A 16,349-nucleotide genomic window follows, 5' to 3' on the forward strand; every position below is an offset into this window, starting at 1 on the left:
AGTCTAGAAAGCGACCCATTTAGCAAACAAATGCAGACGTTGCATGTTGTGTTTTGTCGTCATAAAAGGCACAGATGACTCCGTCTCGCAGCTCATCAAGTTTGGCAGTGTGTGTTGTGACACTCAAAACCATAGGGGGCAGTATCCACCAATCATAGTGCAACAAGACTGACCCAAAGTGTAATAGCTTCTATGTTTGAGAAACAACAAACCATGAAGTAGGTGGTTTCAGTCATTTCTCTTTGACTTTGTTAATGTAACTGTAGCTAGCATATGGTTGACAGTAAATGGGAAGTGAGCTTCCAACTCCCAGTACTGAGACCCCATGCAGAATGCTGTATGCCATCTGTGGTTCACACTGGCCTCAGACAGATGGCTGAAGGACTCCTGTTACAGGAGCCATCCCTTCTCAACTTTAATGAACAGATAATCCTCTCCTTCCCTGACAAAAGTCCCTGTTTTATGATTTAAGTTTTCATAAATTTTTTTTAAACAAATGCAGTAAAAACATTAAACTCGTTCAGTTCATACTGTAGTTGTACAGCTGAAGGAGTACACCTGTTCTATATGCGGTATTTGAATTAGGTTTTCATAGAGTCCATAAGCTTTCTGTCAGTGAGAACGAATCCAAAATACATAGTCAACTCTTAAAAAGTTTAGTTTGGCCAAGAGGGTGACACTTGAGTAAAAGAAAAACACTGACACCGTTTGTCAAAATGCGGAAGTACATGCAGTTACAAGTTCACTTTTTGCAGCTTGTTGTTGAAAATAGTCTCTGATGTTACTCGGTGGGGGATACTGTAACTCCACAAAGAGAGCATATGGCTTCCATGGAACTCCATCTAAATTTCACTGCTTCTCATCCTTCCCGCTAATCCTCGCCTGTAATGTTTGCAGCCAAGTTAATTGAACTGGCATCTCTGAGGGTTCGGAGATCCCTTCTAAGAGGCTCCAAAGCGGCCTTTGAGCCAAAAGTATGCACATTGCTAAAATCTCCACAGCATCTGACAGAGATGCAGCTGTTCTTCCAGGAACGGTTCACGAGTGACTGTGTGAGTGAGGTATTCAGAAAAGAGGGCAGCGGAGCTCAGAACAGCTTTATTTTTTAGTGATTTTGATGTTTATATGATAAAATAAAGTTACTTATAATCACATCAGCCTACGTTTTACAAATGAAATACTGTTACTATACTATTCATTTTGTATATGACATTGACAGTGAAAGGGAGCTAAACATATTTTTAGTGAAGTAAAAGTAACAGTACCCCAGTGAAAACACTGTTACATAAAAGTACTGTGTTTAAAACTTTACATAAGTACAGTATTATCAGCAGAATGCACCTAAAGTAGAGGTACTAAATAAATAAAAATGCCCCATTCAGGGTATTATATTATTCTTATATTATGGAAGTATTACTGCATTAACATACAGTATAAGCAGTCATGTAGTAGGTCAAGATGGAGCCAACTTTACCTACTTTATATACTGTTTAATAATAATAATCTATATTAAGTATTGAGTTATCTGATCTTACTTAAACCTAAACAGAACTAGTAATACAATGTAATGTGTTATTACATATTGTAGTTATGAATTCTGATGTTTTAATAAGTGCCTTATTGTTGTAGTCTGTCAAATCGTCCCTACTTGTGTTATTTACCGTTATAGTTAAAATATCTACAACACATCATATTACATGACCTGATTACACGTTTTGAATGTACATTTTTAAATCAGCTAAATAGCACACAAAAAAATCAGTCACATACATGTAGGAAAAGCACAATACTATGGAAATATAGTGGAGTCGAAGTGTAAAGTAGTCCTCTGTAGTAAAACAAACTTTTTTAGTAGTTTGAAAAAAGACATGTTACGGAAGCAAAATAGCCCAAAACCTCAAAATTGATCATCGCATGAAAAACAATATTTACAATGCTCTTATTCTGAAATTCAGCCCGCCCACCCACATTCTACTAAACAGAGAGCACCTTGTTATGAGGACAGTAATTGGTCTTCACGGTGTGCTTTAAGAAACAGATTTATTGAGCAACAGTTGCTGTGAAGTCAGGCAGTTGTTTTTGCTTTGACACAATGAAAACATTATTTTACTGCGACAGAAAGTGTATTTGTGGAGTGACATTTCAAGTTTCAAGTAGAATATGTAGCATCTGTTTATGTACCACATAGTTCAAAGTACAGTTTTACATCTTTGAAGAAAAAAAAAAAAGATGGATATTAATATAACTCAATGTACTTGTTATCAGTGCAACAGGCAACTATTGCCACAAGTGCTTTTTATTTCGTGGTAAAACTCCTCTGTAAACATATAATATGCATTTATACATTCTACTTTTTAAACTTATTTTAGAAGTACTCTCAAATTATTATTATTTTTATCTGGATGGACTAATACGGGGATGTTTGCACCGTTTTTGGAGTTTCCTCTCCTTGAGAATCCCCGCCCTGACTCTCCATGTGCGCCTGCACAGACCTCCACAGCGCTCTGATGTTCCCCTCGCCAAAACCTGTGGCCCCCCTTCGCTCTATCAGCTCGAGGAAGAAGGTGTCCTCTGCAAAGATGGGCTTGCTGAACACCTGGAGAAGGTATCTGGAAACAGACAATAACAAGGTAAGGACACTCTGGTGGACTTACGTGACCCTGAGGAACATGTTGACTCGACATCTACACTGAAAGTAATTGGACGCGTGATGCAGAGGCAATTTTAAAAGCGGTGCGTGATTACAGCTCTCGATTGCCTCTCACCCTCGGCTTTCACTGGATGCGGTCTGTGATGCCGGATCTGTGTCCAGGAGAATGCCATGCTTCGCCAGCATCTGGGGGTTTAGTCCTGCCTCCTCCATCTCCTGCTGTTTTCCCACCTGTCACAACACACAGGGTAGGTAGAAGGGTTGATAACCACCGTAGAAGACGACACATTTGAAAATAGGACCAGTATATGTTATGTATAATTATCTAATGTAATAATCAGCCATAGACACTGCTTTGTTAAAAGACTTAAGTGAATAAAAAGGTGTTCTTTAATGCCGTTTTTACCAAACTATTTTTTTCTGGAGACCCACCTTTTAAATATGACGAACCATCGCGACCCAATTCACAATTTATAAATGAGACCAAATGAAAGCATTTAGGCGCAGTTAAGCTATCTCATTCTTTTCATTTGCTCTAATCAGTAAAACAATTTACATTTAGACAAAGTCAACAAGTTCTTGTTTGTTTTCCTCTTATCAGTAAAACAGTGTACACGCCTTCTTTTAATACGGTGGAGCTGCAAATTCACAAACAAGTGCAGCTCTGTAATTGCAGTATTTAAAGACAACCCTGATCTGTCTTGCGAGTCTGAAATGAGTATTTCATAACACATTTATTTACTACAATATCATTTTGGACTTGTTGAATGCAATGTGGGCCATTTCTTGCATTTATCAAAGAGTAGAAGTATTATTTGTTGTGCCGCTCTGTAGGAGTCAGTCAAACCTGCATGTAGTAGGCTTGAGGAGGGGAGAAGAACTGCACACCAGCATCAGCCATCGCATGAGCAGTAGAAACTATGTTTGTTGTGTATAGTCCTATGTGCTGGATCCCCGGGGCCCCGTGCTGCTCCAAGAAGGTGTCAATCTGATTCCTGATTCCTGAAATCAGTGCAAGCACACAGTGATGATGCAGGTGGTGCACGCCATTCAAATGTGGCAGAAATGAAATACCTGGCAAGTTGCGGCAGCTATACCTTGATCAAAGAGCGATTCTGCAATCACAAACTTGCAGTCAGGCTCCTTCTTGTCCACAGAGGGGAGAGTGATGCCAGCGTTGCTGCATTTCCAGTACTCCATGGCGGTTAGACGCAATCCAATGCCCTCCTGGTTTATGACAAAACCTTCGTCCACATTTTCAGCACTATTCAGAAGAAAAGACTCATTACAGATATCAAGTTGAGCAAAATGTAGAACAGGACATAACAGTGAGTGTTTTTTTTAATTCTCACCTGTTAATGAAAAACCGTTGAAAACCAAAGAGCTTCTCGTACCACCTCATGACCTGGTTGGTTGTTTTCTTGAGACAGACATATGTGATGTGATCAAAGTGTGTGATTGGACAAGACGTGTCCGTTTCTGGCAAGTCATTTTCGATGCCATCAAACCCAGGCAAGAAGCTGCCCTTGTATTTTGTCCTGTCAACCAACGTGTGGCACACGTTCCCCACGATGGATTTGACCACCGAGTAGGTGACATAACCACACTCGTCGTGAACTGTCGTTGGCGGAACCATGAAATTGCAGCCCAGGTGTTGGAGAGCCCTGGATGACCTTTCCACATCCTCCACTTCGAAACACACGTTGTTGACAGTGTTCACTGGGTAACACGAGCTGACGTCGTAAAGGCATTTCGTGGAATCACCCCGGTTGCCTTTCCCCACGTTGACCAGCTGTGGAACATGTGGACGCGAGTGCGTAATGTGGAGCCTCTCATTCGTTACCGCGTCGCTCCGGGTTGGTCTCTCGTTCACGATGAAGACAGCCGCTCCCTTTCTGAAAGCCAGCTGCCTGGCCCCATCGGTCAGCCTGGTGGCAAACAGACTGAACTTGAATTTGGAGACGAGGTCGCTGCAAACTTTCTCCGCGTTGGAGACGTTGAGCGAAATGTGGTGCAGCCTGGTCAACAGGGCTGCCATGGTGCGGTGGGACGCTTTTGACAGCCGGCGAGTCAAACAGAGCTCCACTACCAAGACCCCAGGAAGGGGCGGGCACCATGCTTTCAATGAAATCTTGCGTGGGCGAATGGTGGAATGACAATTTCCGGGGATCTCACGTGATGCCATCGAGCCCCACTAAATATATTTTACATTGAGGAAGAGACGTCTGTGTATGGAAGCCCATTTCTGCCACTCTGAGGAAAAATAAAGATGCTGTAAGTCTTTATAATGAGATACTATCTCAAAATAATGACTTAGTAATTATGAGATAGTAAGTCATAATTATGAGATGCTAAGTCATTCTTTTTAGATAGTATCTCATTATAAAGACTTTTTCAGCACAGTGGTGACAATGGGCTTCCATGCATCTGCAACACTGACAATAAATTGACTTCCCAATACGAACACATGAATAGCCCTTTTTAAATGCACTAATTGCTGAATCCAGTTTTCTCTCTAACTGTTCATGTGAACGAGCGTGTGCAGTTCTGTGCGACATGTTATCATGCTAATTTAAATGTAATTTGCATACGATCAGATTCTTTTTTTTATTATCTTAAAGTTACAACGAGGAACTTTCAATTTGTGTTGATTTTGGCAGTCCCCGCAAACAAAAGCAATTGTGTTTCAGCGCACCAGGGTTCCTTAGAAAACCTCTAATTTTACTGCAGCAGGGTCTGACAGTCTTCCATGTGAAGTCCTGGTTCTGGTTCTCCACTGCCTCCCTTCCCTCCAGCGGGCCAAGCATAATGGTCTGCAGTCAGACTATGCACTTTGCAGACTCTAGATTGGATTGGTAGACTAGATTAATTTGCCTAATTTGGCTACAAGGAGCGAATATATTTGAGTTCATGATAAAGTCGGATATTTCTGAATTGTTTGGTCAAATGTCCCATATTCCCGTGTTTTTAAATGTTAAAAAATGTTGTGCTTTAGGGCACATACTAAACATAGCAGGCTTAAACCTCAGCAAATAAAGAAAGTTGAAATGACGTAATATTTACATTATCTGCCCCTTGTTATCAAATCCACCAGTTCTTTTGAACCTCTCATAACTGTTCGTACAGTATGTGGTGCGTGAAATAGGGGTCACATAATATTTCCGATAGACCATGAACGCAACACGGTTCTTTCCTTTTATCCAATAGCATTGCGAGCTGAGCCAGATGATTCGTGACGAAGGCAGGCGAGCGAGCGTTTATTTTGGCTCTGCTACTCATTTGTCTCGCTGTCGCCGCCATTAAACAACACGGAGGCATGTAAAACCATGGAGTGTCGCATATTTATACCATGATTCAAGGAGTACAAAGGCTTTGTCGCGGTGCGGGTTATTCTGCAGGAGGTTAGTGGGTCCATGGAGGTAAACATGTGAGAGCCCGAAGAGGTCGAAATAACTCGGATTGGGAAAGGTTTGGTAGAGCAGGAGGAGGGTTTGGGGTTTGTTGTGGTTTCCAGCAGCTCTTGGGAAACGGGGCCCAGTCGCGAAAACGGTAAGAGTTTTACATATTTTTTCTTAAAATATTCCGTAATATGACATGTTTCACGTTTGTACTTGATATGAAATGATTGTTAACGGTTATAATCGACGGTAACTGTGTATGCTAGGTGGTTAGCTTGACAGCTAGCGAGGCTAAAACATTACTAACGTTAACCTACATTACAACACAATAAAGCCAACCGTCACGTGAATCAGACCTGTTAACGATACTGAACAGCTGGCAGGCAATTTTAATCTTCCAATCACTTAATAATCTCAGATGTAATTCGTTTTTAACAGTTTACAGTGTGCTGGAATACATACTTGATGGAACTACATGAAATCTCTTAATTTATATTAATGTATCTAAAACACAATGCTAGTTTATCATATTTATTGACCTTCAAAATGATTTATGAAACTTTTTGTTTATGTCTCACATCTGACTAGATTCATCGCCTCAGTTTAACCATCCAAAGTGATCCACGATGACGGAACAGAAGGTAAAGTGGTCCTGTGACTACTGCACCTATGAAAACTGGCCATCTGCAGTCAAGTGCACTATGTGCCGTGCACAGAGGTTGAGCGGTGCCATCATCACAGAGGAACCTTACAAGAACAGCCCTGATCTGGACCCCAGTCTGGGGTGGGACCCTCCCAGAACTGAGAGTGGCAGCAACCTCCTCATCTGCCCCGACTCCAGTGCTAGGCCAAGAGTCAAGTCGGCCAGCATGGCTGAGATTGCCAGTAAGTGGTCCTGCCAGATGTGCACCTATCTGAACTGGCCCCGAGCACTCCGCTGCACACAGTGCCTGTGTCAGCGCTTGAGGACCAGCAGTCCCACCGAGTCCCCCCAGACTTCCGGCTCCAACGCGGGCTGTCGTCCTCCTCTCCACTCTCCGGTGGATACCTGTGAGGAGTACAATGACCGAAACAGACTCAACACCCATCCGCAGCACTGGACATGCACAGTTTGCACTTACCAGAACTGGCCCACAACCACAAAGTGTGTGGTTTGTGACCGCCCCAAGCCCAACAACCAGGAAGCCATAGAGCTGGCCGAGTCTCCAGAGCCAACACCCATGATAAATGAACAGGACAGGGCTCGATGGAGGGGCAGTTGCAGCGGAGGCCAGAGCCAAAGGAGGTCCCCTCCAATGCCCAAGAGGGAAGACAATGTCAAAATGGACTTCCAGAGGATCGAGCTTGCAGCTGGAGCCATGAGCAGCAAAGAGGAGCAAGAAGTCGACTTCAAGAAGCTAAAGCAGATCAGAAATCGCATGAGGAAAACAGACTGGCTGTTCCTCAACGCATGTGCAGGTGAGTTTTTAATACGTTTATTACATGTCAGCCATGTTCTTGTACCAATTTTCCTTGTAACAACACTTCTATTGTCACAGCAGCCTTTCGTTTTCTTCCATGATGTCATGCTCAGTGATGACCGAGCGAGGTAATCCAGTCAGAGGCAACCAATGGCAAAACATTTAGTTCTATTTTATCACAGTGCAGGTGGTGCTTCACCCTGCAAATTCCATGGTTACATAGTAGTGTGATCAATATTTTTACCAATGAATGACAACTTGTTATTGTTTACACTCTAGATATTATTGTACAACAGGAATTTCTGAAAACGTGGGCTTGGCAAGCTCTTTGAGAAGGGTTTCATTTCACAAGGTAGTGCTTTGATATCGACTGTAGTGAGAGGATACGTAAAATCAACAAAGCATAAATTATGCTGAGCGGCATTATTATAAAAAAAATGTGTAACCAAATGGCGAGTAGGAACTTGATCCATCTCCTCACTGAAACCCTAGATGCCCTGGCTCTGCCACTGAGAGTGTCTTTGATAGACTGAGAGGGTGTGAGTGCGTCCCAGCCGGTGGACATGAATGGACCGTCTGGGACCAGAGGCTCTCCTGGCCCGCAGTCAACCCACCCTGTAAACAGTGGTGCTTATGTGCTGCGTACCCTAGGAGGCAGAAATAGCCTTGACAAGACATGAACACCAGTCTCCAACAACAAAAAAACAACAAAGTGTGTCACATAATCAGTGTCCTCCTGACCTTTGCACTCATTGCTCTTTTCCGACTTCTTGTCGTGAAATAGAAAACATTACTCTTAGCTCACGGTGAGAATGTTTATCCACCGTTCTCTCTCTCATCTACCTCATACAGACAGTTCCAGACATTTGATGTTATTGTCAATACTGCTGCACCTTCTTACTCATGCCATGTCTGCTGACTTTTTTTTTTTTTTTTTTTTTTTTTTTTTTTTTACACAGTTGGGCTCTTCAAAGTGTTTTTTCAATGGAGGAAGTGCCTGAGTCGAGTAGCACTTTATAGCCGAGCACTTCCTCAGGCCGCGCAACGTGATTTCACTTTGCTCTACTGTTTCTGATCTAATGTCTTTTTTTTAGAGCTCTGTATTTGGGCCAAAGTGGGATGATCCCATTGATTGTACTCTCCACAAAAGGAAGCAGACTCTGTTTGTGTAATGTTGTTCTTTTGTGTGGGCGAGTCTTGCTATTGCAGATACTATTTGTCTGTATTTAAACCCTTTAATTCTTACAGTTTGGTACTGCTCGTGAGGAGTTGTGTGTTTGCCATAAAACACTGGAAAGATCTCGTTGATCAGCCACACATGAGTACGAAAATCTACCGAAAATGATCAGAAATATCAATAACAAGTCCAGTTTGATTAGTTCAAATAACAGCTCAATAGTATCGTCTGTCCAGATCGGGATGCCTGATGTTTAGGACGCCCTATTTCTGATCATTTCTGAGCCAGGCGTTCTCGGCACGTTCCCGTCGATGTTCGCTCGAGGTAACCGTCGTCTTCCTCTGCCGGAGAGGACAAACCTCCATCCTCTTGTTAAAACTAGCCAGAGCTTCGGTGTTCAGCGTGCTCTCCTCATTTCATACATGACAGATGTTGAGACGACCATTTTCAAAGGAGGGGGAGAGCGCTAATCTGCGCAGACCGCCCTCTGTCTGACACCGCTCTCTGATAGCTCTGCGTTATGAGCTACGCTGTGGTAACTGCTCCCACACTGGGTTAGCTCGTCGCTACATCTAGAGGTCAGGAGCTAGAGAGCTCGCTGTGGATTCTTTTAGCATTTTGCTCTTTTGACGTTGGATTTGTTGTATATGATTGCTTGTGACCAAGAGCAGTATGATTTCTCCCTGTAGCTCTTTCATTGAACAAGGCAAGCTGTCTGTTACGTCTTGCTTCTATTACGAGCAAGGACATGGAGCTGGAGCTGCTCCAAGAGGCAGGCTAATCCATTTACAGAGAGCAGGCCTGTTTTTAAAAGGGTCCCCGTGTCTTTCTACATCAATTTATTTTCCTTGCCGATGTGGTTGAACAGGAAACACTGGTATTTGGTAAATTCACTCTGCTGCTAATTTATTGCATTATTACTGGTACAGCCCTGCAATAAATCCAACCTGTGTGAAGGTTGTGATGTTTTTTTGTTTGAAACAGACGTTTGATTCAGCTTCATGGTGGATCTTCCGGCTGTGTTTTGTAGTGCTGTTGAGTGTATGCTGTTTATAATATGTAATCCCCTCTCACAGATAGAGATGGTGTGCCTAATAAACTAGCATGTGAGTGTACATTGTGATGACAGCAGGGCTTTGTGGACAGGTTTTTCTGAACCGCACTGTTCCTCCTTCCTCAACCGTTGATCGTATGTGTGTGTGTGTGTGTGTGTGTGTGTGTGTGTGTGTGTGTGTGTGTGTGTGTGTGTGTGTGTGTGTGTGTGTGTGTGTGTGTGTGTGTGTGTGTGTGTGTGTCAGTGTCAGTGTCACCTCCCTCTAACTGCGATAGCCCGTGTACGTGAATTCCTGGAAAAGCAACTGCAGCTGATCCACTTTTACATGTCGGCGTCAGTTTGTCTCCTATTTTCTCACCTTCCTTCCTTCCTTCCTTCCTCCCCCGTGCTGCAGGCGTGGTGGAGGGAGACCTGGCTGCAATAGAAGCCTACAAGTCGTCCGGCGGTGACATCGCCCGGCAGCTCACTGCCGACGAGGTGCAGCTCCTCAACCGGTCCTCGGCGTTTGACGTCGGCTTCACTCTGGTCCATCTGGCCATCCGCTTCCAGAGGCAGGACATGCTAGCCATCCTGCTCACAGAGGTACGCATGCTGTAGATGTAGTTCGTCTTCGCCACCCCCACTGGAATTAAGGGTTTTCCATCTTTCTTTGGGCTGGTTGTCCCTTGATTAAACCCTCTCTACACACATAATTCTGAATGCACATAAATGCACTACGCAGCAGAATCTGTAGTGGTATCAGATTTAAATTTTATAAAAGAGAATGGTGTAAACTACCAGCGCTCTTGTGACTGTCTTTACAGGCGTGCATTATACAAAGTTTGACAATCTAATTGGTTATTAAAAAGCAAAAGGTCAGAAGTGTGCCTGTATTTGCGACGCTCCTCTGTTCTTCGCCTCAACAACCACGTCGGCCTGTAATAGTTCTGCGCTAGAGTAGAGGATATATAGCAGATGCCTGTAATGCCTTTAAATACAGCAGAAGTGCACTTTAAGGATTAGGTGGAGGATCAGCCTGGCTGCAGTCCTGCCGCTGGTTCCTAATGGACCTGATGCCACAGAGCTGATGTGGTCTGCAAGGAGGCCAAGCAATGATTAGGGAAGGCTGCACTGTGAAACAGAAAGAATTTCAGCCTCAATATAGAAAATAATATCACATTTGAATAAAATCCTGTCAACTTTTGTCCATATTGCCCATCCTTTGGACAAATATATACATAAATGTTTATGATTTAAATGCATCACAAGTATGTGATCGTGCATATATTGATGTATTTGCCTCTTTAACTCCCAATGATTCTGTGCGTTTGTCTCTTAGGTGAACCAGCAGGCAGCTAAGTGCATCCCTTCCATGGTGTGTCCCGAGCTGACGGAGCAGATCCGCCGGGAGATAGCGGCGTCACTACATCAACGCAAAGGAGACTTCGCCTGTTACTTCCTCACTGACCCGGTCACCTTCACCCTGCCTGCAGGTGCCCCCCCCCCCCCCCCCCCCCTCCCCCGACTCCTTGATGAGCACAGCACGTGGCTTATTGGACCTCCGTGCATATGTGCACTCTAAGACCTCCACTGACTTTAAGGTCCTTCGATGAAAATTGCCATTTATTCTACAAGGGTAGAATGGAAAATTAAGTAATTTGGTGATTTTTGGGGATTGTATTCATGCTTAAATTTCATGGCCATCTGCAGAAGTGTCCTCTAAACTGTGCGCTGCATTTCAGTGTGTGATCTCGACCCCCCCCCACACCCGTCTGTGGAGAATTGGCGTTGTTGTGCAGCCTTGCTCAGAGAAACAGCAGCTCAGTGTCCTGTCCCTGTGGCGTAATGTCTTCACTGAAATGACACGCACTTTGCTTTCACAGCTACCAGTTGTGTGCTGATTCTGAGCTGCCGGTGCCGCTGGGATGAAAGATTATGCAGGCGTCACTGATAGATTTGATTTTTTTCATGTTATGCCAAGTATTTCCTTGCAGACCGAATTTGGCCAGAGGCCAGCTGCAGGGTGCTCTCCCTCTGTTTCTGTCTGTCCGCCCCCCCCCCCCCCTCTCTCTCTCTCTCAAACAAAGCCAGTGCCATTCACTATTGAGCCGCAGAATAGCCACCAGTGTTCTGGCTTTTGTATATGCACAGTTCGATACACAGAGGAACACAACATGCCGTACAGAGCTTGTGTTTACAGCGCTCTATTGACAAAATGTCAGCCAGTGGATGGAATTGAAAAGAACATCCCTGTGTGTCGTTACTGTAGCGTCTCGGTGTCCCTCGCTGTCGTGCACCATTAGGGTTATGATGAGTCAAAACACAATATCTTTCCCCGTATCTCTTTGCAGATATAGAGGACTTGCCGCCTGATGTCCAAGAGAAGCTCTTCGATGAGGTGTTGGATCGAGATGTGCAGAAAGGTACCAAAGATTATTCATGTGTATATGTGTACAGGACACGGGTTACTTGTGATTCATGTACAAAAACCAACAACCAGCTCTCCACCTCCTGCTTCATCTTATATACCCGTTCTAATTAGGTTAATTGGGCTCAATACTTTCCCTCACTCCCAGGACTGCACTCTGACTGTGTGTGTGCGCGCGCTTGTGATCATACATGTGCGTCTGTGTGTTGTACTGAAGGTATCGGAGGAGTCTTGTGACCTATTTAAGCCGCCGCAAATTGTGTTACTGGTGGGAGGTGCACAGAACAATGACACACTGGGAGTAGGTCAGTGGAGAGGCGCTCGCTTCAGCACCAGTTCTTTCTCTCTGAGCCGACGATAGCGGCCCCGAACAATGTGCCTGAGCTGGGATGATTGAATGAATGTATACATTAATATTCTGCATGTTGCCGTGTGGTTGTTATCAGTGAATCTAAACATAGCCGAGGAATCCGTAAAGTTGCGTTTATAATATTTTAGGAGAAAAGAAAAATGCTGGAAAGCAGGATATGCGATGCATTTGTTTCCCCAAACGATTAGCTGCAGCGGTTGCATATCTCAAACACTCAAGATCAGGATTTTGAAGAGATAAATGTCTTTCTTTTGAGATATCAATCCCAGGTAATCCCTGGGAATCTTGTAGCATAAAATCTCTTCAAGACCCAAACTTCTCCCAGAATGTTTGTGTTTTTATACGTGACCGTTTCCCTACCCTCGCCCCTCACCCGTGCATCGTCTCTGTCTGTGTGTAGAGTTGGAAGAGGAATCTCCGGTCATCAACTGGTCTCTGGAGCTGGGCACGCGCTTGGACAGTCGCCTGTACGCCTTGTGGAACCGCACAGCCGGAGACTGTCTGTTGGACTCGGTTCTACAGGCCACCTGGGGCATCTACGACAAGGACTCTGTTCTCCGCAAGACCCTCCATGACTGCCTGCATGACTGCTCCCATTGGTAAGACACCCGAGAGTCCCCATAGTCATATAATCCAAGAAACACTTCATGACTGATACTGTAAAGTATTATACTAAATGTTTTTGAATCTTACAGCAATTTTATGAACTTGCACGTCTGGCTCCGAGTATTCTGAATGATATTTACATACTTTCCTCACACGGTCAAATACAGGAGGTTTGATTACTTAGCGATGGTGACACATGAAAGAGATGTTCTCCTTTTAATGTGTATTATTTAGTTTCATGTGGTTATTCTTTACATATATACGCGGGTCTATAACCAGGGTGACATTAGTGAGAAATTGCGTTTGAAATTTGATTCAAATGAACTTTATTTATAACTTTCTTTTAGGTTTTACACGCGTTGGAAGGAGTGGGAGTCGTGGTACTCGCAGAGCTTCGGTTTGCACTTCTCCCTGAGAGAAGAGCAGTGGCAGGAGGACTGGGCCTTCATCCTGTCTCTGGCCAGCCAGGTAATTATGAGCTTCCTCCTGGATTACTGACTTCCCTCCTCAAGTTCGCTATCGATCGAAGGACAGAGAAGGGCCCAGTACCATGTGGTCGGTCCGTAAAGGGAGTGTGCAAGTGGGAGTAACACTTTGAAAGTACAATACATCCATTGATGCGTTCTCGCCGACGAATTCAAATGTCATCGTCGTAGAAATGCCACCAAGTTAATGATTTTGACTTTTGATTGGTTTTGGAAGATAATTAAACTGCCTGGCACACATTAATAGATGCAGGAAGTTCACCTCCTTATTTCTACTCCTATTGCACAAAAAGGACGAGCTGAGCTCGGTCTCGTTTTTGTGGTTTTGGGGAGACGGACACGCCTCCTTGTTTTGTTCTTCCTATTGCTTCTATAAAAAGTGAATAGAGTTGAACTGCACGGGAGACGCAGTTAGAAGGTGGATGACGGGGAGGACATAAGCAATTATTCTAATACCCTAACATGGAGTTATAGATTGACAGACGGCTCATCTGCTCGGCTGCTGAAGCAGCACTACGTCCCGTCATGTGACCGTGTGATGACAGGCGTTCAGCACAGAGAGCCGCTCCGCCGGCCGTACAAACAAACGCAGCAGAAGCTACCACGTGATTACCTCGTCTGCAGAGATGATTACAAACGCTGTATGATGTCGTTTCCTCTTCTTCTTCTCAGCCCGGGGCCAGCCTGGAGCAGACGCACATTTTTGTTCTCGCACACATTCTTCGCAGACCGATCATAGTCTACGGAGTGAAATACTACAAAAGTTTCCGCGGGGAAACGTTAGGATACACTCGTTTTCAAGGTGAGGCGGCATTTGGATGGGCTTGTGAGATTGTGGTAGTCATTTATAAAAGGACTGTGATGCTGTTTCATTTTGAGTGATTCTTTTATTCAAAGCATGACACTAATTAGTAACTGACATGTTCTGCTTCGGCCTCTTGTAACATCTAGCCATGCCGATATTTCATATTTGATGTGCTGTGCGACGTGTTCCTCCTCAGGTTTCTTCAGTGTTGTGCCGTACAGAGGTTCAGCTGGTCTTACTTGTTTCTTGTGTGTTTAGGTGTGTACCTGCCTCTGTTATGGGAGCAGAGCTTCTGCTGGAAGAGCCCCATCGCTCTAGGTTACACGCGGGGCCACTTCTCGGCCCTGGTGGCGATGGAGAACGACGGCTACGACAATCGCGGTGCGGGCGCCAACCTCAATACTGACGATGATGTCACGGTCACTTTCTTGCCACTGGTGGACAGTGAGAGGAAGTTGCTGCACATTCACTTCCTGTCTGCGCAAGAGGTAGGGACTGATACTACAAAATCTGAGCCGTGCGCTATTGTTTTGCGTCTGCTTGTAATTTGAGAACAACATACTTTTGGGACCTAAATACTGAGTGAAAACAATGAGCATTATGTTCAGTTCATGGTGCTAAGTTACCACAAATTGCTTCCAGCATGCCTGTTGTTCAGTGGATGTTTCGGATTGTGGTTTCACATCTTAAATATATCACAACAATTAAACTGCATGTTTGTCTGCAACTCAGATGGGCAACGAGGAGCAGCAGGAGAAGCTGCTCAGGGAGTGGCTGGACTGCTGCGTGACAGAAGGAGGCATGCTGGCCGCCATGCAGAAGAGCTCTCGCCGGCGCAACCACCCACTCGTCACCCAGATGGTGGAGAAGTGGTTGGACAGATACCGCCAGATCCGCCCCTGTGCCTCTCTGTCCGACGGCGAGGAAGAGGAGGATGAAGACGAGTGAGTGAGAAGAGAGTGCTCCTGAATTTGAGACTGGACACTGTAGGCTCTGGGAGAGAACCGTACTATCTATATTTCAGTTTTTTTTTTGTTTTTTTTCCTCCCAAAATGTAAATCTTTAACTTGTAATAATGCATGTGTTGTGTGAGCTCCGTGATAGAGAAACAGAAACAGATACCAGCAACAACAAACAGAATCCTGATTACTGCTCCTATGAGAGCACATCAAGTCCACTTTATTTGCCTTCCTGTGCTCAGATTCCTCATTTGTTATCAAAGTAATTATCTTGACCTGATGGAACTACTAGAATTTATAGGAAAATATTCTGTATTTAAGGAAAATCCCGAAGCTGCACTAGATGAGAACTTTAATTGACAGAATTGCCTGAGAGAAATGTTGCTTAAAGCAGAGGATGCTGATCTTTGTGTGTATGTTAAGGTTTAAAGAGCACCTGTTTTTGCCGATCCCTCTGCAGACCCCTTCTGATGTTTTGGATTTATTTATTTATGTAGGAGATTTAGCGCGCAGAGGCGATTCCTTTGTTCTACCCCCCCCCCCCCCCCCCCGTTTAATCTGTGGTCCGTTTGAAGTATTTTATTTTGCACAGATGATACCTACATTCTGTGAGGGGAGAGGACGTACAAGTTTACTGACATTTTTTACGTGTGATTCAATAGCTCGATGTCATATTAGAATGGGTGCTGGTGATGCTGGTGGGGAAAAGAAGCCGAACACTCTGCCTCTTTCTAGAGAGTGCATCGATATTAAATTTGACTCACTTGTATCCCCTTTTGTTTGCATTTGTTTTCAAATTTCTCATTCTTGTGCCGTTCAGATTTGAATTGAGAATGAACTTTGTTTTTTTTCTTGCCGTAGCTGAAATTACTGTTTGAAAACACACCGGGTCATAGTTTTTATTTGACAACTAAATATAGTCCAAATTGGAAGCCTGTTTGAAAAGAGTGTTTTTCAAAGATTTGTATTCCTGCATCC

At 44.2% G+C, this 16,349-nt stretch overlaps 2 protein-coding genes across 2 annotated transcripts; one reads left to right on the plus strand and one right to left on the minus strand.

Annotated features, from left to right (window-relative positions):
- Positions 1–1,086: 1,086 nt before the first annotated feature.
- Positions 1,087–4,863, minus strand: hpdl (4-hydroxyphenylpyruvate dioxygenase-like). Its single transcript, XM_076093928.1, has 5 exons — positions 4,003–4,863; positions 3,748–3,914; positions 3,498–3,652; positions 2,766–2,881; positions 1,087–2,609 (listed from the first exon to the last, which is right to left on the minus strand). The coding sequence occupies exons 1-5, from the start codon at positions 4,833–4,835 to the stop codon at positions 2,408–2,410; spliced, it is 1,473 nt and encodes a 490-aa protein (XP_075950043.1). The 5' UTR covers positions 4,836–4,863; the 3' UTR covers positions 1,087–2,407.
- Positions 4,864–5,895: 1,032 nt separating this feature from the next.
- zranb1a (zinc finger, RAN-binding domain containing 1a) lies at positions 5,896–16,066 on the plus strand. Its single transcript, XM_076093927.1, has 10 exons — positions 5,896–6,199; positions 6,637–7,506; positions 10,134–10,321; positions 11,058–11,211; positions 12,070–12,141; positions 12,917–13,115; positions 13,470–13,590; positions 14,280–14,409; positions 14,671–14,900; positions 15,145–16,066. The coding sequence occupies exons 2-10, from the start codon at positions 6,675–6,677 to the stop codon at positions 15,358–15,360; spliced, it is 2,142 nt and encodes a 713-aa protein (XP_075950042.1). The 5' UTR covers positions 5,896–6,199; positions 6,637–6,674; the 3' UTR covers positions 15,361–16,066.
- Positions 16,067–16,349: the final 283 nt, after the last annotated feature.

This window comes from Anarhichas minor, unplaced genomic scaffold (genome assembly GCF_050575085.1).
Source record: "Anarhichas minor isolate MPS153535 unplaced genomic scaffold, ASM5057508v1 ptg000017l, whole genome shotgun sequence".
NCBI lineage: Eukaryota > Metazoa > Chordata > Actinopteri > Perciformes > Anarhichadidae > Anarhichas > Anarhichas minor.

Bases quoted from the DNA above. Each gene is read 5' to 3' on its own strand.
- hpdl (XM_076093928.1), bottom strand. From the start codon at position 4,835: ATGGCATCACGTGAGATCCCCGGAAATTGTCATTCCACCATTCGCCCA. The intron at 3,915-4,002 runs GTGAGAATTAAA...TCTTCTGAATAG, and splicing joins CAACGGTTTTTCATTAACAG to TGCTGAAAATGTGGACGAAG. The intron at 3,653-3,747 runs GTATAGCTGCCG...CACTGATTTCAG, and splicing joins AGAATCGCTCTTTGATCAAG to GAATCAGGAATCAGATTGAC.
- zranb1a (XM_076093927.1), top strand. From the start codon at position 6,675: ATGACGGAACAGAAGGTAAAGTGGTCCTGTGACTACTGCACCTATGAA. The intron at 14,410-14,670 runs GTGAGGCGGCAT...TTGTGTGTTTAG, and splicing joins AGGATACACTCGTTTTCAAG to GTGTGTACCTGCCTCTGTTA. The intron at 14,901-15,144 runs GTAGGGACTGAT...TCTGCAACTCAG, and splicing joins ACTTCCTGTCTGCGCAAGAG to ATGGGCAACGAGGAGCAGCA.